The following is a 24,608-nucleotide window of genomic DNA, read 5'->3' on the forward strand; positions in this document are numbered from 1 at the left end:
ACAGATTCGAAATTCAAATGTAATATTTTTTTATAATTAAGTGTAACAGTATTTATGGCCAGACTAAGTATTTATTCAATTAGACTTTTCTTGAACCATTTTTGAATCAGTTTTAATATTTACTGTATATCTAGTGATATCCGAAATTCGAAAGTAGTGAAATAGTTATAGTTCGCTGTCCGCATGTCCGTATGTCTCTTGGGCAATCGGTCCGCTGTCATCTTATGAACAGTTTCAATTTTACAGAAATGGTAATTTAATATGTATGTTAGAATAAATTATAAAAATCAATGTTAAATAAGGGTTAGCCCAGTCATCATTGGATGTGTGACCTTTTTTGTAGTTTTTCGCCATACAAATTAATATAAATAATTATTTCCTCTTTCTTCTGTATGAAACTTGCTCGATACGCAAATTAGCCCAGTGTTAGAGATTTTGAAATAAGTATCGATTTTAATTTATTTTAATAAATAACAACCCTTGCTCGCCCATGGTACAATCGCCAACAGCCTTCAGATATCACGTCTATATCCCTAGGCGAAATAGTTTTTAAGATCTATACAGTAGTTTCTGAGCTTAGCGCGTTCAAACAAACACTTCACCAAATTATTATTATTATAAACTAGCAAACTCGGCGAACTCCGTTTCGCCACCAGATGGCTTCGTTTTTGAAATTTTCCGGAATTTTCTTTGCTATAAACCTCACGACGCCCAAGACCTTTTCAACGAATGCAAAACCATGGAAATCGGTTCGTGCGTTCTGGAGTTATAGCGTCAGGAAGGAAAACCCGACTTATTTTTATATAGTAGATAATATGACAAGTACAAGTACGCGAAAGTAACATTTATAAACTTGCTTATTTAATACTCATTCATATGATAACTAAATAGAGACATACTAACCTACTTTTGGAACATTCGAGAACAAAAAGTGAAAGTAAAGCAGGTACATAAGAGCATACTTTGCTATACGTAATTTTGATGTGTGTATCAACCGGCTCGTTGGTCTAGGGGTATGATTTTCGCTTAGGGTGCGAGAGGTCCCGGGTTCAAATCCCGGACGAGCCCGGACATCTTTTTTTGTTATGTTTTTTTATATTACGTGAGAACAGGGAAACGGTTATGTTAAAAGAAAACACAGGGCTGTGAAATCTTTTTTTTTTATTTCATAAAAACTAACTAAATCATTTTTTGGCTTGTATTCGCATGATTATAACAAACGTAATAGTATGAAACTAATTATTAAATTTGGTTAAACTATGAACTATTTACTTGTAACATTATAAAAAATAATATGTACATAAATATTCGCCCTTGTATAATATTAATCTTATGAATTAATAGCTTTATATTCATTACACGGTGATAATAAAACCATATTTGAGCAAATACCTATAAAAACCACTTTCACAAATATTATATACTAGCGGTCCGCCCCGGCTTCGCCCGTGGTACATATTCAGCCTATAGCCTTCCTGAATAAATGGGCTATCTAACACTGAAATAATTTTTCAAATCGATCCAGTAGTTCTTGAGATTATTTTGTTCAAACAAACAAACATATATAAACACACACATATATATTAAATTTTCATTTGAGAAATCACAACAGTTACCTATGTTTACTGCTATTTATTTTAGCTAATTTAAAAATGTAATACTATTACGAGAAAAAAAAGATATCCCGGGCTCGTCCGGGATTTGAACCCGGGACCTCTCGCACCCTAAGCGAAAATCATACCCCTAGACCAACGAGCCGGTTGTAATTACTTTCAAATAAAAGCATGAAATACAATTTATTACACTTATAATAAACGTCACAAATCATAACTACCTTTCACTAACCGACATACTAGATGTTATCTTAAATCTTGCGCAATACGGATTAAATTCAAATGAACAATCATTTATCGTGGTTATAAAAATTACGGATAAAACTAATTCAGATTTCAATAACATCATGATACGACTCTACATTTTTCATGAATTTGTAGAGTTTGCTGAAGTATCAGACATTGAAACGCAGTTTTAAATTCTTATTATATGTTAACGTTTATTATTTTTGAACTTTTTAATTTTACACAATTTTGCATTACATAATATTATGATCTCTTCTTACTAACAATACGACAACTTTCTACGTATATTTTTTGCACATAAGGATGATTTTATTATTGGCTCTACATTTTACTGAATTCATGGATTTTTATATAGTATCAGAAATTGTGCTTTATTCGAAAAAATTTAACGTGTAAATGAACACGATCAGAAGATGTTCATTCTCAATGTAGATTTGTGTTAAAAATTTAAATTTTTCACATTTTCATGCCAAATATTTTGAAAATTCAACACTCATTTTTGTAGAAGAGATATTGATAAAATCATACTGTATAGTACAATCGCGTGAAAAATGATTCCGAAAATCATTACAGCCCGGTAAAGGCGAAAGTACGAAACGTCAGGTACAGCGGTGTAATCAAGTGTGGAACGATTTATAGTTGAGAGCTTCCTTTATAAGAGCTTGACCTTTACACCTTATAATATTAGGCTTTTGTGTGCGAATGTACTGTACAGCGTGTTCTGAAATTAATACCTTTTGATAAGAGTATTTATTGCTGATTTGGTATAGTATGAGAAAATTATAATTACAAGTCTTTTAAAGCTAGACTTAATAATTTTTTAATCATAATTCAATGAACCAAACCTGTATAAACAAACTCTCAATCTCATATACAATTGTAATAAATTGATCGAATATCGTATTTACTTTAAACTAACTCTTAGAAACCTTTCCACATTTACAGGGGACATTTAATAATATATAATACTCTACCGGACGAATAAATTGTAACCTGACATGCATTCATATTATAGACTCAATTTATTTATTCGAATATCTTAACAACAGCGTACGTCACATGTTTTCACGTGACACGCGTTTTCGCTTCCCGTTTTATGAACTCAAATTAAATTCTTGGGAATGAATATCTGAATTTTATTTACATCAATCATTACAAGGTGTGAATTCAGTTATATTATTTTTTATTTATTTCGTAGTTATCATTTATTTAATGATATGTTTTTAAGTCATACTCAATACATTTTATACGTGGGTTGTGTACGGGATCCAGTCAGTCAGTGGGGGCGGACTGTCACCATCATCGACCCATATTTGTTCCCACTTAAGGGACAAAGACTTCATGTGAGGGTTCAAGCCATAATTCACCAGCTGGTCAAGTGCGGGTGGGCAGGTGTCTTCGACATGCCGCTGTTTTCCAATGTTTTTGGTCGTGTGAATAATGTGCTGATAAATAAATAACTGAATTTATTTCTTGTAACGGTCCGGTCTCGAACTCCCGACTTTTCGCTTAAAATCCGAGGTCCTTGCTACTAAACCACCCTGCTTCATAATAAATTGGATATAGATACAAATTTATTATTCTGGTACACTCTAAAACCTAATAGAACTAAAATGTAAAATTGATTTTATTTTAAAACTGCAACTACAGAGTTTCTTGCCGGCTCTTCTCTGTAGAAACTGTTTTCCGAACCGGCGGTCAATGTTAAAACTGTGTAAAGTGACGATTCGAAAGTGCTTCTATAAGTAGTCTTATTGAATATATAAATGTTTGAGTTTGAGTTTGAATATTTCAAAGTGCTTTAGGAGCATATTTAATACTGTAGTAATTTAATTGTACCTAAGATTTAAATCATCATAGAACAGCAGTTGCAGTTGCATCAACGCTTCAAAACTTCGTAATATTCGCCTTTAGGTTATATAATGGATAGATAAAGCCTAGCCTCAGGCAATGCAGTCATTTAAGAAGGACGTTTAAGCTAAGGCTTTAGATAAATCTCACCACAAAGTAGTTAAATCGGTTATCTGCTTTACCATGTTATGTTAGTTTCGGACATCTCGACAGTTAAGTAGTGACATAGTAAAGCAGCTCATGCTTGTAAGTTTAGGCGCATTTAGAGAAGGCTTCGTTTTCTTGTCGTCTTATTCAACGATACGATACTAACGTTTTGTCTAAAATATTTGTATATTATTTTTTCTACAAATCATATTCATATGCAAGAAATGTTATGATGCTTTAGACATAAGCAGATTTTTGACGTGACAACGTCTTAAATTAGGTTGCGACTCGGAGTCACTCATGAAAAAGTGTAACGCCCGGTAACGTTACGATGAGTCACCGAACTATGATCGGTCCGCCGCGCGCGCAGCACTAGAGAATTAGGCGCATTGAATCGGCGCGTGCTTGTGTCTCTGTCTCTGTCTTTTTAGTAAACAAAATATATTTTCTATAGTTAAAATTTGTGCAATTCTTATTTTCATTCAATTCCTTGTTCCTATTGTGCACTTTAATAATATTCATATCAATAAATATTCTACCGAGAAAAAGACGTTGTCACGTAAAATCTTCGCCCGTAAAACCGACTTTACAGGCAACCATTTTTTTTACGCTATGGATTATTTTAATCTGATATATTTATCATAGTCATTTATATAACACAACCTTCTAGTCTTATGTAAACCTATTGTACAAATACAGAAAGTTTTAGTAAATTATGTAAGTCTATAAAAGTATCAAACATCTCATATTTGTTGTTTTCCACGAATTCCGAGCTGCATATATTTATTTCCAATGAACTTTATTCATTAAGAATTAATTGGTCCAAATATTTAAAGGAAATACATGATAAATACGAATTACGGTATTTCATGAGCTTGCAATTAAAATAAATAAATACAATTTGTATTTGATCTGGATTAACACCTTCCAATGTGAAAATTTATTATAATTGGACTATGTTATATTGTATATCATTAATTTTCAACCAATGAATATAACGAGTTGTTAATATTATTTTGTTATGTACGTGATTATGAGGTCAAGACCCAGTCTTTAGTTATTTCTTACTAAATACTCTCGGGTTAATGGCATTTTAATGATATAACGCTTCTTATTTTAAGAGAAACAAATTGTTGTAAACAAAGGTTTCATTAAGTAGTTATCTCTCATTAAAATTTGTTATGTGCTGTAATATTTTTAGTAGTTAAATTTTTCTTCGTGAGTAACTTATTTTATGAAACTGTAAATAACTATTGACGGTGTCTTTTGGAATATGTAGACGCAATCTATATACATAAAAATTATAGGAAAATGTGTTGTTAAGCGTAAAACTAGAAAAAAAGTACCACTGGTGAAGCCGGGACGGACTGCTAGTTTGTTATAAATTTAAACTAGTGTAGTATTCACTGTACTACTTTCATACAAAAATAAAATAAAAAAAAAACCGTCGACTCCATTTTACTTGCCATTCTGATTTAGAAATTTGATAAAATGTCTATTATATATTAATTTAGTCTCTTATACAGTTTGAAAGTTGAGAAATAATTTTACCCGACATTTTATAGCCGCCATATACGATTGTCATGAAACAAAGCAAAGAACCACCGCAAAGAAACCGGCTTTCAAATGAAAATCGCATCGAAATCGGTCCATTCGTTTGAGAGCTACAATGCGTCAGACGAACAGACACGTATAGACGATGTTATACTTATAACACCATTCCTTTTGTGTCGGAGGTTAAATAGTAATTAATTTCTAAATCTGTAATAATCATATCAAATCAAATACAAGAGAATAATAATTTAATTATATTAATAAGGATAATAGAGAGAATACATACCGATGATAATTTATAAATTAACAGTTTTAATCATTATCTTTGCTTATATTTTAAGCAAAGGGAATGTAGAATTATGTTAGAAAGGGAATTCATAATTATGTGCCGTAAGTGAAGGATTCAAGGTTTAAAATCCTTAACTCGAATAATGTCTTTACCTTTTAGTTTTACAGAATAAATTTCACATAATACTACTGTGATTATAAATCTGAAAGTTTTGTCCCTAACTTTATCTCAGAAATTGCTGCACCGATTTTCACGGACTTGAGCAGAGTTTAAACTATTTTTTGTGGGGGTCTAATAGAGGGTTAGCGGACGAATAGACCAGCACCCGTGGCCCCTTCACTAAAGCGGCTCGACGGAACACAGTGGGATTTTAGTTGGTAGGAATCCGATATAAATCACAGCACCTCTCCGGGAGAAGTGGGTATTTATGCAATATTTCCCCACTAAAAAGAGGGGTCAAATAGAGTTGAGAACACATAATAGTGAAGAACAAGTAATATAAAGTTAAAGAGTTTGTTTGTTTGAACGCGCTAATCTCAGAAAATACTGGACTGATTTAAAAAATTATTTAAGCGAGGACTATACGAGTACATGTACCATGGGAGAACCTTGGAAATATGTGCTTTTTCTTTACTAATATTATATGGAAGGATAAAGTATCGAGCCTTGTGTGTTTGTACGGAATACAATGAAAAAAAAAAACGGAAATACAGATCAAGGGGAGATCACGCTCGCTGTAAAGTGTTCGAAACGTCGGGTTAATAATATAATGAATAAATCGCGTTTAAAATCCGTTAAAAAGTTTTTAATTTCTAAATGTACAATACTCGCGTAACATCAAACAAGAAAATAATACAGGTCCAATTTTGAAAAATCATGTACTAAGAGTTTTATTACTCATAATTGATGAAGGTTATTTTTAAGCCCGGGTTAAAGTAGACGAAACTGAGTCAAGCGGGAAGTGTAAAATTTTATTCTTTACGATTTAAGAGTCAACCAAGCAAACCAAGTTATACGGGATAAGCAAACACCACGAACGATTGTCAGTGGCTGTATATAAGCTTGTTTACCGCAAACCAATAAATGTTTAATCGTGTTTATATTGTTACCCGCGGCGTTGCTTGCGTTATGGTATTAGTATATTTGCTAACCGCATACTGTTTGTAGGTGATGTACCAGATACTCTATGTATTAGAATGTTTGTACAATCAATATTAAATGCTATAACGTGTCTTTGTGTTTTGTTTAAAGTCCATTATGGCGAGAGCTCTGAGGAATGTATCATCTATTACCAGCCGCACAGTTCCATCGGACCACCCACCGTAAACGCCAGCTCCGCACCATCTGGATGGTTGGGGGTCCATCCATCAATATTCCCGATTACGTCATTGAGGCCTTCAAGAAAATAGCGAATGTGTTGATTATATGTACATACAAGATAGAGCACGACTGGGGCAAGCTCACATCGGGGAAGGTACGATGCTCTCAAAGCAGATCGGCGTGAAATAGTATCATGCAAGTGTGTTATTGTTAAAGCAGTGGTGGCTCAGTGGTGAGAACCTCGGACTTCAAAATCGATAAGTCGGGGTTCGAGACCGGGCGAGCGTGCAGGAAATAAATAGATTTTTCAATTTATCTGCGCATGTGGATAACATCACCACTGCTTAAACGGTGAAAGAAAAACATCGTGAGGAAACCGGCATGTCCAAGAATTAAAAGTTCGACGACATGTGACATCTGCCAACCCGCACTTGGCCAGCATGGTGGATTATGGCCTGAACCCTCATAGGAGGCCTGTGTCCCAGCAGTGGGAACACATATGGGCTGATGATGATGATGATGTAGATGAACTGTGTTATTAAAATCTGTTTTTTCGTTCCCGATTATCAGCTATATTACATACACGACATTATTTTAATGTACAGATAACATAATAATAAGAAATAATCCATTTAAAACGTAATACAGTAACATAATAACATAAAAATAAATCTATCTTCTTCTTCTATATATATAAAATTCTCGTGTCACAGTTTTCGTTGCCATACTCCTCCGAAACGGCTTGACCGATTCCTCTGAAATTTGGTAAGCATATTGGGTAGGTCTGAGAATCGGCCAACATCTATTTTTTATCCCGATATTCCTACGGGATACGGACTTACGCGGGTGAAACCGCGGGGCGCAGCTAGTAGAATATAAAATCTCATTGTAACCATTTAACGCTGTATAACATCACACGGCGAAAGCCCCAAAACCTGTCATTCGGACATTTTTGGCGGGTAATGTTTACGTGGCATGTGTGACGTCATCGCCAGACCATTCGACCACAACGCATACTGCGGTGAACCGACCGGACATTGGACAATTTGATGTACCTACCTACAGGTTGCTATAGCAACGCTACTATCATGTGGAACTGAAAAATGTGTGATGCTGGGAGATGGGTATAGGTTATATAAATTGATTCTTCGAAATTAATGGTATAGACTATTGAGTAATACATATATATAATAAGAAAGATTTTTCATTATTTGTTTTTCAGAATTTCACTCCCTAACTGCTAGACCGATTTTAATAGCTCTTATATCAATAGAAACCTATATCTCTACCGAGTAACATAGACAAATTTTATATTATTGTTCCCTTTAGATAATTCGGGTGAAGCTGGGATAAACGGCTAGTATTTTATAAAGAATTCAGGTACCCACTTAACGATTTTTCAAATCACAATAAAAAATGTGCTAAATTAACTTTGATGATACCACCACCATTTGATAAATAACTCCCAAGTGAGGAATATCGTTTTAAAGTGGCCTTAAAAAAATATTATGCTTAGTAAATGAGTTTTCCGAGAAATTCAAACTCGTGTATTTCATCAAGTAAACTAGAAAGCGCTTTAGAATCGTCCTATTTATATGACAATTAGGCGTCACTGGTTCGGAAAACATCGTGAGGCGTAACTCTTGTAGTTGCTTCTGAAATAACACTGTACTACGCAGTGAAATAAACAATCTATAAATAATATGTAAATATTTCTCATCTATAAAAAAGCATTATAAAATGCATCATCATGTAAATAAAAATAGCTAACTAGCGGTGCGGCCCGGTTTTGCCCGTGGTTGATATTTTATTAAAAGAATAAAAAAAAACAAACTAACAGCCAGTTATAAGCTTTCTACAAATATGTTTCTAAAATTAATTAAAAGTCTTAAAGTTATAGAAAAAAAAACACAATATAAATACCTTTTTTTTTTAAATTAAGCTCTGCCGCCCACATAATATATAATAATATTAAAGTCATTATTAAAACTGTTCAATTCGACAATTATATTGGTACAAACTTATAACATTTCAATAGCACTAAAGGATCACGTATATATCGGTGAGAGGATTTCTGTAATGGGTATTTCAGTAATTCCTAAGGTAAGCCCATTTAAATTAACAAAATTTTAAACATACGAATATTCTTGTTCATGGTTTTTTGGTACGAAAGAGTAATTCGATCTCGCAATAATATTACGAAAACCATCCATCATCTAACATAAGACTATAAGCTATCTATAAATGACAAACAAATTGACAAAGCTATTAATATTGGGTGGACCAGTGTTACATTTCTATTAGAAAGAAAGAAAGGAATATTTAACGAACGGATACTATAAAGGAAAAAGATAGACGGTCGTTACATTTTACTTTGTAAAATGTTGTTTGCGGACCGCTATTGTTTGTATATTTACGGATTGTCGGCTTCTCCTACCTATCATAGTGTTTTTTCAATGACACTATATATATGTGTGTGTGTGTAGATGATTTTCAATCAAATATTAATCAAAATATTAAATTTCAACCAATTCATACAATTAAATGTAAAAGAGAGTAAGTATTTCCAAGCAGAAGACTGAAATTTATACGAAAAAATCCAAGTGTGTATAATATAGGAAACAAATCGCAAAATATATAAAAATAATTATGATAAACCACATCCATTCCTTGCTAACTCGAGGGAACGATTTTCCTCGCGATAGGAAGCCTGCCTGCGAATGCTTTAATAAGTTTAATGCATTTCTTTTCTCTTTAGACAGCTTTTTCTTATCGCTCTAAGAAGAAGGCTATTTGTTAAGTCGTTTCACGTCTCTTGAAATATAAAAGGAATACAGCGAATTAGATATGCATAGATGCGGTATTTTTATTTTTTGTTTATGTTAATTTTAGCGAAATTTTTCGCGCGAACTTTTTTACCACGTAAAATTTCAAATTTCAGGTGTTGATTTTTCGGAAACATATTGTAGTTATTTTGTTCTAAGGGTATTGCTGACTTCACATAATATATAGAACCAAAAAGCACTAGAGTGTGTTAATGACGATAAACAAACCTTTATTTTTTAGTTATGCTATGACGTAACTCCTTTAAGCATCATCTAGCGAAGAGAGAAGTTTTAAATTTACACTTAGGTAACATTAGAAACATGGCTTAAATAATATTATTTCGTATACTCTATAAAGGAGCAAGTGAATCAATTTAGATGAAACTATTATTTTTTTTTATTCTGTTTTTATTGGAAAATTTATTTAATCTTTAACTACCGTCCATGATAAAGACAAGCTCTGCTTAATTTTCTACTGCCGTTTATTAATTAATCCACCCAACAGAGTAACATCTTTAAACAAAATAAAACTGGGCCACTGGCGCAATAACTGAGTGAGAACGTGAAGATGTGCCAGGAGCCATAAAGCGCTGGCCATTTCCATTTGGTGCAGAAACTTGGAGTGACAACGCTTTGGGGAGTGGTGTAAGGCAAGGGTTGAATCTGGTTATAACCGGTTGCTTTTGCATGTATATCAGTTTAATAGAACTGATTAATTTAGTTTAGTTAGGATTTTTCACTCACTCAACTGAACCAACCTCGTCTCTGCACTGAATAAAGCGCGTGCTTCAGTGCTTTGGCCATGTTGCGCGCAGCAATTTCGACAGTTAAGACGGGCTGATTGTTAGTGAAGAAGCAGCAGGTAAGAGACCGAGAGGCCGCAGTCCGAGAAGATGGGCAGATCAGGTGACCCGACAGCTGGACCTACGTATTACGATCGCTTTTCATCAAGCTGAAAACCGCAGCAGATGGAGAGGAACTATTAAAATAGTGAATAACATATTTTAAAAATATAAAGCATACTTTAAAGATAGAATCAACCAAATGGAATACGATATGATATGTTGTGTTTTTCGTTTTCATGATATTATTTACTAATTTTGTTCGTTATTTTTACGATTTTTTTATATAATGTGATATCAATATAAAGAAAAAACAGCAATATACCCTCGAAAATCATAGTACGAGAAAAGAGTATTGATAAGCATGGTAGTCGGTATTGGTAACAGTTTGAATACGCTTCCATTTCACAACTTAATCCACCATTATCTGATGCTAGAAAGAGAGGTCCGATGCCCCCGTCGTTATGCTAAGGGCAAACAATAAAAGAACAGACATCTTTTGAAATACAGTTTATTGTGTTTTTCTCTTTTACGACAATTACCTAATGAAAAGATTGTAAAGAAAATGAGCTAGCGTATTAGGGTCAGAGTGTCCGAGTGAATTATACAGCTGGTCAGGCGTGTGTTATATAAATTTTCTTTTTCAATATATTTCGTGTTCTGAGCTTTTAATGTTTTTATTGTTTCGGTGCTAGTTAAATAGGATCAATAACACTTTAAGGTTACCTACATTTACAATATGGATGGTTCTGTTTGTATAAATGTTAAGAAAAACTCTATGAGGTAAAAATAATGAATCGTATAATTATAATTGTCTTATCATTTCAATGACTGGTACTCACTATAAATATATATTACACTTGCTGCGCCCCGCGGTTACACCCGCGTAAGTCCGTATCCCGAAGGAATATCGGGATAAAATGTTGCCTATATATTATTCCAGTTGTCCAGCTGTCTACGTATAAATTTCATTGCAATCGGTTCTGTAGTTTTTGCATGAAAGAGTAACAAACACACACACACAAACTTTCGCATTTGTAATATATGTAGGATTTTGATTAATTAACAGCCAAACATTGCCACATAAGAGCTTTTATCCACTTATTTAAGAAAATATCAAAAACAGTATTTCAAAACTGATTGTATCGCCTGACAAGCACACAATTAAAACAATTACTTTCTACAAAAAAAAGCAACATACGGGTCAGTTACCACTTCAAATTCTGGGGACTGACAACAATTTTCTATCAAACACGAAAAGAATCACGTCTATCGACTGAAAACTAATGAATTTATCGAGTTATAAACCAAAACATAATATCTAAACTAAAAGTAATAAAACTTGCGTTTACAAAACTAAAAATTATAGAATCACATCAATTGTCTGATTATTAAGATTTGTATACATAATAGGAATTGTAATAAATGGCTGACTGAATCGCAATATGAATATTAATTGTACACATTATTGATTGGATTGAGATCTGAACACAAAAATAATTATGTAATCTGTAATATGCTCAATGTGGTGTGTGTATTTAATTTAAATAAATAAATAAATGTAAGAATTCTATTTAATCGACGATCCTAATGAGGATAATTGGATATAAAGTCATGAAATTATTGTATTGTCACCGTTCCGTGTTGCGTTTGAATTAAATCTGTCTGTTTAGTGTGTGAAGTGCAGCTAGTAATAACATAATATAAAAAAAAACAGAAAATTATGAGAAAAAACTCAAACTTAAACTCAAACTCAAAATTCATTCATTCAACTAGACTTCCTATAGATGCACTTTTAAATCGTCATATTACACAGTTTTAACATAACCACCGTTTTAAAAGGAATAAAAAATAAATTAATGAAAATTACTTTAGACTTCAATAATGCTGCGTAACTCAGATAAATTCACTATTCCGTAAATTTAAATGGGCCATAGAAGTTCGTTGCATTTTAAGATATTTTAATATAAAATTTTAAATGCGCTATAACATTGAGGAGTAATTATGTCATGTTTTGTGATTAATTTAAATTGCGTTATTACTAAGACTTCGCTGTCCGTCTGTTTGTATGTCCAGACTGTATCTTATAAACACGAACTCAGTACTTTTGTCGCAATGGATCGAGGTTAAGCAGCGGTTGGCACGGGCACAGATTGGATGGGTGACCAATCCAGTCCAGTTGTTCTTAGTGAGCGGGACCCTTAGTGTTGAGATTTTTAGTAAATTTATTGACTGTTTGATAAGTAAATTGTATAGTATAGGAGTTTTTAAATTAATCTAAAATAAATAATGCATATACACCGTGAAATGCGTATAATAATTATTTTAACAAGTCACCAAAATTCCTAAGGAGATACCCTAATTTCTAAAATAACCACATTAAACCAATTTTGTATCAAACAATACAAATTATGCTTTATTTTTTATTATATATATATTTGCTTGTTGATAAACAACAGGATGGTTCGCACTTTTAAGTTTAAAGCCCACTCAAGATGGGCCAGCTGCTATGACACAAAATCTATAGACTGAGTTTTATCAGAATAGTGATTTTTCAATTTACCGCCTGCACGTGATATGATAATATATTGGAAATAATTTGTTCTAGATATTCAAAATTTCTGTAGATTTGTTGGGTTATAGAATGCAGGTTGCTTTCAATGCATAAAATGCCCTTAAAGCTAGTATTTTACGTGAGTGTTATACATTTAGAAATTAGAGATTTTTTAACGAATTTTAAACGATTTATTCAATATTGATACAAGTGTAATAAAAAATGAGGTTTTTAAATTCCGATTTACCGTATTTAGTTTCTGAATGTACATATAGTTCTCTAAATACTTTTTGTATATGAGAAATTTTGAAAGAATAGAAAAAATTTGATCACGAGGCAGGATTCGAACCTGCGTATCTTGCCTAACCGTAGCAACGCCTAGCCTCTTGGTCACCCGTGATCCTGCCACAGTAATCGAATTTCTTCTACTCTTTCGGTTTCATGTGCCTAAAGGGGCACCCCACGGAATAAGGTAAAATATACTTTTTGTATATTTTACCTTATTCCCACATTTATCCCACATTACCTATAACACAGAGATATGAGATTTCTGTGTTATAGGTAACGTATTTAAAAGAAAATCGTGTTTTGTATGTACCAAGATATGAAAGTTCCTTTTTGCATGATATCAGTGGAGGCTTCTGTTTCTCTAGCATTTGGCTATTGCATTTGTGTCTGTTTAAATAATTATTCACAGCTGTCCACGTATTTAAATCATAAAAACGTAACTAAAACATAAAAATCGTAGCCAAGCGTGAAGCAATCAAAATGTTCCATTAACAAGGGCTGAAACAAAAGAAATTATAGTAAATTCACTCCCAACCCTAACATGTGGTTTAAAATAACGTCGATTAAACACACCACTGGCAGCTATATTTCAGACCGCGTTTCGACCCCAATAAATTAATATTCCCAAAACAGCTGGCCAAAATATGCCCATTAACTTGAATCGCGTATAAAATTTTTGCAATCCAACTTAACATGCTTGCTATTTGTATGGATTATTTTGAATTTTGTATGAAAAGCTGTAGGTTTTAGCAATTTTAAATTGTATGTAACACTCAAAAGTGGCTGACTATCTGATCTATCAACGTATAGCACAAACTATTGGACCGATCGGGCTGAAATTTGACATGCAGATAGCTACTAGGATGTAGGCATCCGCTGAGAAAGTATTTAGAATTTGTACCATGAAAATTTATCTTAACAACGCGAGCGAAGCTGCCGGCAACAGCTAGTTTTATACAATACTTAATCGTATTGAAATGAAATACATATGTACGAATATAAAGACCAAGACTTTTTTCTTGAATATGTAGTTATAGTTTCTATTTAACTTATACATACCTACTAACACCATAATAATGAGGATATATTTGCGTGTTTCAATCTATACTAATATTATAAGGAGGAATAATTTGAATGTAAGTATGTAATGTTTTCACACAAAACCTGTTGGACCGATTTCAAAATTTATTTTGCCATTACAAGGCTGCATTCTCACAGAATGACATCCTACTAATATTATAAATGCGAAAGTTTGTAAGAATGTGTGTGTGTTTGTTGCTCTTTCACGCAAAAACTACAAAACCGATTGCAATGTAAATTGGTACCTAGACAGCTGGACAACTGGAAAAACTTATAGGCAACTTTTTATCCCGATAATCTTACGGGATACGGATTTACGCGAGTGAAACCGCGGGGCGCAGCTAGTAGACTATATGCCAAGGGCTAACAGCTATCTGGTTCTGGTTGAAACGTTTTGAGTGTAAGGAAAGTGATATTATAAAAAGAATGATAATCTCTTTATTTATTCGTAATTTGTATAAAATGATGACCTAGTTTAATGGAACACGCTATCCGCAAATTAGTAGACAAGCGGTAATAAAATTATTGTTTTCAGCTAGAAACAGGTAACAAACGAAAAACATTTAAAACCTTTCCTTTTTTACGTCGGTTGATTATTACTCGAAGCAAAAAAAGAAAAAACAAGCAAATACGAGGAACTCGTGAATCACTCAGCATCGGCAAATGTAAATGTTGAATAAAAAACATTTATATTTTTCAATACGAAAACCGCGGGAAAAACGACTTCAAAGGCCCGAGAATTCGACAAATATATTTTTATTAGAAATATTTTATGGTGTCTGGAAATTGATGTGTCTATTAAAAGTTTACGATTCTTCCTTGTATCGGGCCTTTGGCGGTTGTAAAACCCTCCACGCGTGGAAGTCAATACAAAAATTGTATACGGCCAACAATTTTATTGCTCATTTTGGCGGCGCGGATTTTTATGGGTAATACTGCCAATTTTTGCGTGTTTTCACAATTTGTCAACAAAGTTTCTTAATTAATCGACGTTTTTTAAACGGTGACCGCCTCCTTGGTACAGTGGTTAACGCGAGCGTAGAACCGAGGGGTCCTGGGTTCAATTCCCGGTGGGGACGCACAAAAAAAAAAAATGTCTCGGTCTGGCAGGACACAGAAGGCTGATCACCTACTTGTCCGTAAAGAAAATCGATCAGTGAAATTGATGTACATCATCTGCCCCATACCCCACTACTTACTACACGGGACAAACTTTCTTATACGGTATATTCGATTACTTATTGGCTAATAGAGCTGTACTCTTTTATATATCTCTCACACCAACTCGTTAGTCATACTTAATCTGTAGAAAAAATAACGTGATGTATATGTTATTTTTTGCTTTCTACAGTTGAGGTTTGACTTACGAGTTTTATATTTTTTTTAAATAACTCGATAGCACATGATCTCAATTTTCTCTAGTGTTCTTATCATTTCAAATGTAACACGATTTTTATTGATTTTTAACCAGTGTTCCTACAAACGAGGATCATTTTTTTCATTCGACTGTATTTTTTATGCTTTAGTAACTCATTAATTCCGTGTGTTTTTATCCGATTGACTTGATTCCTTTTTGTGTTTGATTGTAAATTTGGTCCCACTTAAGAATCTGATGTGCAACTTTTCCTCCCAGAGTCTCTCAGTGATTTTTCTCGTAGAAAATAATGTGAATAATAAATAGAAGAATATATCAAAATCAAAATGAGTTCTATTCTGCATACTCGTATATCTTTGAAATGTAAAAATATATCACACTAGCTGCGCCCCGCGGTTTTACCCGCGTAAGTTCGTATCCCATAGGAATAGCAGGATAGAAATTTGCCTATATGCTATTCCAGTTATCGAGCTGTCTACGTATCAAATTTCATTGCAATCGGTTCAGTAGTCTGCGTGAAAGAGCAACAAACACACAAAATTTGTAAGGATATTCCTTACAAATTTTCGCATTTATAATATTAGTAGGATATAATAGGATGTTATATAGGATTAATAAAAACACTAAAGATATGACACTGCTAATAAATAACATGTTTAATATCGAGTTCCAGAACATTATATTTCATTTAATCGCGAAAAATTACCTTACTTTTATTTTAATTTGACTTTCTTGTTAGCAAAGCACTTAATCACCATCCATCAAAATTATACGGCCTTCGTCAAATTGTGTAATGATACGCAAATGGATAGTAGTGTTAGAAAAATTTAAAGAAAATATAATGAATTTAAGCAGTGGTGGCTCAGTGGTTAGGATCTTGGCCTTGGACGAAAATTTGGGGTTTGAGACCGGACGAGCGTGCAAGATATATATCGATTTCTCAATCATTATCATCAGAAAAAGGAAAATATCGTGAGCAAATCGGCATGTGAATCCTTAGGAAGTCCGAGTCCCTGCATTGGGAATATATGAGCTAATGATGATGGTGACGATGATGATTAAATATAAATACTCCTCGTTGATCTAGAACAAGTTTCATACATCATGAGTAGTATAGTTGAGTAACAGTCACAAAAACCACATTATGGTATGTTTAAGTAAGTAAATATCAATTTACTTCAGTACCCAACCTGTGTCATGTACCAAATAACAAATAAACACAAATAAGAAACATTGAAATCTCATATAATAACGCTGTAAGACACAAAAACGAGCGTATAAAAGTACAATCAAAACCAATTTTTAGGGCCATTGATCTCTCAAATGGTCCCAGGAAAAGGGACGATCAGCCACCTGGTGAGCATCTGCCGCTGAAAGAAATGGAAAACTTGGCGGCGAGCCAAAATATAGGAAAGATTACTTTAAGATCTCTTGAGAATAAACATTTTCTACGGTCGTAAAATTCAAACTTGATATATACCGGTGTTTTAGCTATGGATCAGCCATTTATGAGAATGGTTCGGGGTTGGTGTTGGGCGCATTTGTTTAGCATTACATTACAGTTATGTTCTAACTGGCCGGCCGCGGCTTCGCCTGAAAAGGAAAACATGCTTAGCCTTGAGGTTTTCCCCACGCAGTTTCCGTAGCTGCGAGTTTTAAATAAATCTATCCTGAGTCGAGTCTCAAACTCTTTCTGTACCTAATTTTATTCAAATAGGTTCAGCAGTTTAGGCGTCACGATGAAACAGACAGAGTTACGCATCTATAAACCTAGAAGGGACCTAGAAGAAGCTAAAGGAAATGTATGGGAAACTAACTTTGATCGCTTACTTCTACCAATATAGTGAATCAGTCAATTAAAGGCACACCTGCTGAATAGCTTTAGTGAAGCCTTATACCTAATTATACTCTACTTCAGCCCGGGTTTATCCGTTACAGAAAATAGTTTGTTTGCAACTCCGCCCACGCGTTATCTTACATCCATGACGAAATTCCATAAGTCGATGAGTAAGCATTTTAGTGAGAAAAGGCATTTATAAACGATGTCGAACATCTCAGTCTCCCCGTGACTACGCTCGCTGTAAAGTGTTCGAAACGTCGGGTTAGTAATATAATGAATAAATCGCGTTTAAAATCCGTTAAAAACTTTTTAATTTCTAAATGTATAATACTGACGTAAAATCAAATACAAGAAAATACTGTGTATATACTTTCATTTATATTGTACACTCACATTTCAGCCCAATAAACGACCACTCAATGTTATATATACAGATAATCCAAGTAAATTGTCTTTAGAAGAACCATACATATTTCTCAAACGCTTTTAAATCGTGAAGATAGTGATGGAGTAAATTATAGCGTGTCACGTTCCCACTATATTTCATATTTCAAAATGCTCGGTGAATTCTTTATAGCTTTAATATTCTGAGCGATTTGAACACATTTACATTGCAAAGAAGTTACTTTTAGTGTTCTTGTGTTTGCGCTTTTTAACTTGATATTGCAAGACGAAAAATTTCACGTTAATTTATTCATTCAATAACCTTAAGAGCAAGTGAAGTATGTCAATTATGGGAGAAAACGAGTGTATTGTGCATATTATTTTATATCATGTTAAAATAGGTGACTTGATTAGGATATATAAAAGATATATACACACAACCCTATATCCTAAACATCAAGCCATAGTACATTTGTCGCTACATAATGTTCTCAGTCATTTAATCTGAGTAATTTAGATAGATAACTTTAGAAGATATCACCATTATAATACTGTTATATTAGCGCCATTAAGCGCTTACTATAAGATGGCGTGTCGGGCAAAGTAAAGGACTATTTGTTGTGCAGGGTTGTCCAAACAAAACAAAAATGGACTACTTTTTAATAAAACTACGTCACGCGTGAAAGCTAGTACTGTAATATATACTTATTACTTTTTTATAATATATGCCAGTGTTAAATACTTCAGCTTAAATTGCTCCTTATAGATTTACAATCAAAGAGTCTTCCTGGAAAATAGATTGACCGCTTAAACAGGTAATTATCCGTTTAAATGGCTAATAAATCAATCATTAGCGGTATTACTAAAGAGTTGAGGGCAAAAGTTCTCAGGCCTCGAGAGCCCTTTGCGATAAACACTCGAACCTTTCAGGTCGTATGGACAAAAGAAAAATACCCTTAGATCTAATTTCGCCTTTGACGGGATGTAATGACACGAAACGCGGCCTGTGTTTGATTTGGGAAAGTGTATTATATATCTATGGTAAAGCTATGGTTTAGAATATAAGGCAATAGTTGGATTACCGTTTAAATGACGGTAATAATCATAAAATAAGCCTAGTTCGGTAGCAAGACTCCTATAATCGACGTACGAATTTTCATTATATTTTTCAACTGAATTCAAAAAAGGAGGAGATAATCGATTCGGCTGATATTTATTTGTTATTGTTCTACATAAGTTTTTACTGGGTCACCCGATCTATACCATTTTTCTTTTATAAGAAAGCTGGCGCTAACCATGTCTCATTTAATTTTTATTTTTCAAGTTAAGTTCTAGTTTGTCTAGTTAACAATTTGAAGGCATTTCATTTTTTATTACAGAATAATTATTTGATTCAATGACAATTTCCACTCGAATATTACAAGTCCGTACTGCACAAAGTATAGCTAAAATAACAGAATCTGATTAGACATAACACTTACCAAATAATAAACTCCGAACGGCATCACCACGACTGCCACCAAGAGGTCAGCTACCGCCAGGCTCACAATGAAATAATTCGTCACAGTTTGCAGCGTTCGTTCGCGAACCACACTCATTATAACCAACACATTCCCGAACAACGTGAAGAATGGAAAAATCAGAAGCAATAACGCCCACAAATTATACTGCGGGACCACATCGACTTTGCCGAAACACGAGATATTAAACGTCCCATTGAAAGTGCAATTGGAATATACATCGTTCAGGATCTCTAGAGTTTCATTGTGCCCGCTGAACTCGTGACTCGTATTGCCATAGAAATAATCGCTAAAGTCGTCTACCAGCATCATAAGCTCGCTCGGATGTTTTGTCTTGTTAGCATGGTATTTGGTATCTATTTTTTCGGTGTCAGGAGGTCGCTTCGAAGGGTAAAGGTACGGGCTTGTTGTGAGAGGAGTGGAAGTCATCTCTTCACATTATGTTATGTTGGCATTGTAATTGTATCGTGGTGTGTCCATAACTCTTATTGGCGCCTGTCAGTCATTGAATTACCTGTAAGAAAAAAATAAGAAATGAGTTAGTTAGTTCTGTTGTGATTTCAATATTGGTGTTATCTTGGTTTAATATAGATTGAAATATATTTGTGTTTATTATTTGAATAATTATAATATGTTAAAGAACTGTTACAAAATTTCGCTCCAGCTTCCAGATGGAGAAGAATCATCAAATCACAGATGAAAATTGAAACTAATACAGTCGAATTGAGAACCCTTTAAAGATAAGCCTCACCTGTTATAAGTTAAGAAAACTTAATGCATTATATGATTTACTCTCATTATTCTATGATAATCTGCTATATTCAATAACATTTCTTAATTATAAAAATGAAACATTGGTATCTAGTCATTTTGGGATAAGAAATATTCTTACCAAAGTTGTGTGGATATTCTATTAAAGAAATACAATGAAAACATACGTCATGAGGCGAATTATTGTGTATTCGGAGAAAATGGGATATCTTTATTGTATTTATGTAACAAAACATGCCGAAATTAATATTATTACAGTAAATGTGATTTCATATTAATAACATTTACCTTCGAATTATTAAACCTTACAATGAAATGATAATTATTATATTGCGATTAAGAAAACGACTTGAAATAACATAGATATAGCAACTTATATAGCTTCTTAAACTATATTTTTCATTTTGTGACTGATTAAATAAAAAAAATCAAAGAAATTAAATTTCAAAGGCATTCGTTGCTTCTTAACTATATTACTTACTATAAATAAAGCTACGGCTGCATTTTTATAGTGAATTTATTATACAAGAAACAATACGACAATACACAAAAATAGTATATATTTTACATTTTCCCATAAAACCCATTGTATAGTATAATATCAATCATTTTAAATTGACGTTGCAAAGTCGAAGATGGACGTACGTACATCATGAGGAATGATTAATGTCTTGGAGATGGAAATGTCATCCATTCGACAGGTGGTTGCTGAAATAAAATTGATGGCTTGTCGGAATCATATTAATTGGATTTGTCCACTAGGATGCTCTCTGGGGTCCGCTGGTCAGGCGTCTTTGGGGTTAGAGAAATGGTTGTATGATAGGATAATGGTTTAGTTTATGGGCATTGTTTTTTTGTAACCTGAAACAACGTTAATGGAACCTTATAGCTTTTTTACGTATAGAAGATAAACGAGCAGATGCATTGCCTGATGAAGAGTATGCGCGACTCCCATAGACGTACGAAGCACAGATTCCAGGAGTTAGTGTGAGAGGGGAAAAGTAAAACGAATAGGCGGTCCAAGGAATATGGAACAAGATATCCGCGGAACAGTTATTGATATTTTGTATATTTATACACCGTTTTCCTTACCTTTCCTTTGCAGGTTTCTTATCGCATAGTAACGATTTCTATTGAGCAATAAAATATATCAAATCTAGCATGAGTTGGCACGAATTACCATTATTTTTACATATTTCCAGTAGAATAATTTATTGTACATGCATTTAAAAGATAGAGAATATTGATTAAAATGCAGAATCGTCTGTCTGTGTGTAGATTTTGGAGAAGATTCTACAATTGTTTTTTTTATGTGCTGAATCTACTATGTTTCTAATACATAACTAGGTATTGAATTCAAGACATTGTTAATAATTAATAGAGCATAAGTCGATGTTTCCTTCACTTTACTGCTGCAAGACTCTTAGAAAGAGTGTAGGCGGTAGGGATAAAATGTAGCAAACCAATTATTTTATTTTAGTCACACATTGATTGTTACAATATTTTGTATTATACGTAACGCGGAAGCACAGTGATCTGTCGTTAAAGTGATTGATGAAAAGTGCCATAAGCCTCATGACTTTGATCACGGGCAGAATGATGTTATAATTGCCAATTAATTACCTTAATGGTTCACGCTTGGAAAATTGGCAGTTTTTACTTAATTGACGAGCTGACGCCTTTTTAATTAGTGCAAATTAAACTTCTTAAGACTTTACTATTACTGACAGGCGTTAATTTGAAATCCTTTGTTACGTTATGTACATGTATAATATTGCGTGGAATGAAATTTTGCGTTTGAGTTTTTGTTTTCGGCAAGTTAGGACCGGTACAAATAGACTTCCTCATGTTCTTTGTTTATTGCGAGTATATATAAAGTTCCTCAATTGTACGTATGTTTTTAGAGTTGACATAACGTTGTCAGAAAATGCGTGCTGAATTTAATTGTTGTTAGCGCAGACGTTTTAACAGAGACGTGACGGTAATGAATCGGATTTAATTGAAAATTGACAATATCTGAACTCTTGTAATTTGATCAGTTGTACGATGAACTATTATATACGTTATATGTGTTCGTAGTTTGTATTTTCCTATATAAGGACTATAATTAATTTGAGAAATTGGGAAGCATATAAAACCAATAATTATAAGTTTTACGACGAAGTGTTATAATGTTAAGATTTAAAGACGTTTATTCAAGTGACGATTGTGCAAACAATTGCTCGATAATGAATTGGTGCCTATTATAAAACTCTAGAAATATCCAGAGTATTCGATGAAAAGTCAATCGGAATACAATCGATATCTGAACTATGGCAGCCATTATGCAAATCAAGGTTCCGAGTTTGGGAATGATAAATGACATTATGGTAATACCCCCCCATTCGGTGTTTGATGGATTTGACGCTGACAATGCTTTTCTCGGTTTTAAGAAGTTATGGCCTATAACTGTGGTAATATTCCTGACTTATGAGTAATGTTTGGGCCTCTCTCTGGGGAATACGATTTGGGGACGCTTTGTTCCGGGTGATGTTTTATTGAAAAACTTTATATTGTAGAGATAAAACTTGTTTGTTTTTTTTTAGAAGTTGAAAAATTTCAGGGATATAAATATACGGTTTTGATATTTTCAGACAGCTCAACGGTTGAGAACTTTTGCTTAACTATTGAGCAGTCTGAAAGTACTATTGAGTTGTCTGAAAGTGATGAAGATTCACTTCATCTTTGCCTGGTTTATCGGTTACCATCAGAGAAAGTGGATGATCAAACGATTTATTGTAAGCTAAAAAAGCTGTCTATTTACCTTTAAGCGAAATGAAATAACGTTCGTTGCAATTATTGTTATAAAAATCTGTTAGAATAACTATAACATATTTCGGTCATTACAAAACATGCTCTTCAGAAACCACTTATCAATGGAGCATTACAAGGCCACGTTATTATATCAAAGATCAATCATCAGTATTAATAGCCAATTTTGAGATCATTCAGATATTCGGTTGGTTTGGGAATAATATCGAATAAACTCGATTACGGCCATCAGCGTTCGATCGCATGTGTTGAAGTATGAAATTCAGACTAATTGCCTCACAAGTGTACGTGAGGCCTAGATTTGAGTAGAAATGATACTGGAGTTTGGTGGATAGCTGCTCCTACCATTACTGTATTTTTTTACTAACCATGCGCTGATGTTTCTACTGCTTCAAAACTATGAGCAAAAAAGCTTGTATTTATATTGCTGGCATGCTTCATAAAAATCTGTTAGAGGGTTCCGTGTGTATCCCGTGTGTTGAGTTACATACATAAATGCATATTATATTGAGAATTTCGTGTTGATTAAATAAGAATAGATGTTTTGTTTCTACACTAGGCTTCTCCATCCATTCGCCTAAATTAAATCAACAATTATTTTGTTGATAATGTTAAAATTTAACGCTTTTAGAGTAAAATGTAAAATCTTATAGCAGCCAATAACTTATAATATTAAACTCATATTCAATAAAAATATGTTACTGTCTTGGTCGCTCAAGAATTATGTTAGCAGATAGATTATTTTTATTACTTTTTTCCAACCAACTTCACAAAAAAGGAGTCATCAATGTCATAATGAGATTATTATGATTTTTTTTATTTATTTATTAGTTGCTGCGTACCGTATGGCCCGATTTAAATATAGTCCAGTTCTGACGATTTCAAGGCGATGCATTTTTGTTTAACTCTACAAACTATTATTTACTTAGAAGCTAAATAAACAATAAACTTAGGTTAGTTGGTTTAGTATATGTAATATCAGTAACCAAAATGTTCTGTCGGGAAATCATTCCCCCAACAGTTACAACTATGATAAGCACTACCTAGAAATATTTTCGATATTATTTTTTCGTCCTCATGGACTGTTATTCCAGTTTATTCTAAGATGCTGCTTGTATTACTCTTAAAGTTTAATACTGTTAATGAATGTAATATTCATTAAGTATGGGATATTTGCAAATACAAAAAAATTAACCACGTAGTCTAAAACATTTAACCAGATAATCTTAATTCAAAAGTCGTAGTCTATGCGTACCATAGACTCTTTGTAGACTCATTGTAACACGCGTCTCAAATCT

General features: G+C 33.4%; 1 protein-coding gene and 2 non-coding genes across 5 annotated transcripts in view; 1 reads left to right on the top strand and 2 right to left on the bottom strand.

Moving 5' to 3' along the window:
• LOC119832862 (dopamine D2-like receptor) overlaps nt 1-24,608 on the bottom strand; it is a 167,186-nt gene that overhangs the window by 80,019 nt on the left and 62,559 nt on the right. For all 3 annotated transcript variants that reach the window (XM_038356660.1, XM_038356659.1, XM_038356661.1), the window contains exon 2: nt 19,690-20,242. In XM_038356660.1, the coding sequence (XP_038212588.1) occupies nt 19,690-20,157 (468 nt within the window). In that variant the 5' untranslated portion in view covers nt 20,158-20,242. The remainder of the gene's footprint in view (nt 1-19,689; nt 20,243-24,608) is intronic.
• Nucleotides 997-1,068, top strand: Trnap-agg. The gene has a single exon. It is a non-coding gene; the product is annotated as a tRNA-Pro (tRNA).
• Trnap-agg lies at nt 1,687-1,758 on the bottom strand. The gene has a single exon. It is a non-coding gene; the product is annotated as a tRNA-Pro (tRNA).

The sequence above is a fragment of the Zerene cesonia genome, chromosome 16 (assembly GCF_012273895.1).
Source record: "Zerene cesonia ecotype Mississippi chromosome 16, Zerene_cesonia_1.1, whole genome shotgun sequence".
NCBI lineage: Eukaryota > Metazoa > Arthropoda > Insecta > Lepidoptera > Pieridae > Zerene > Zerene cesonia.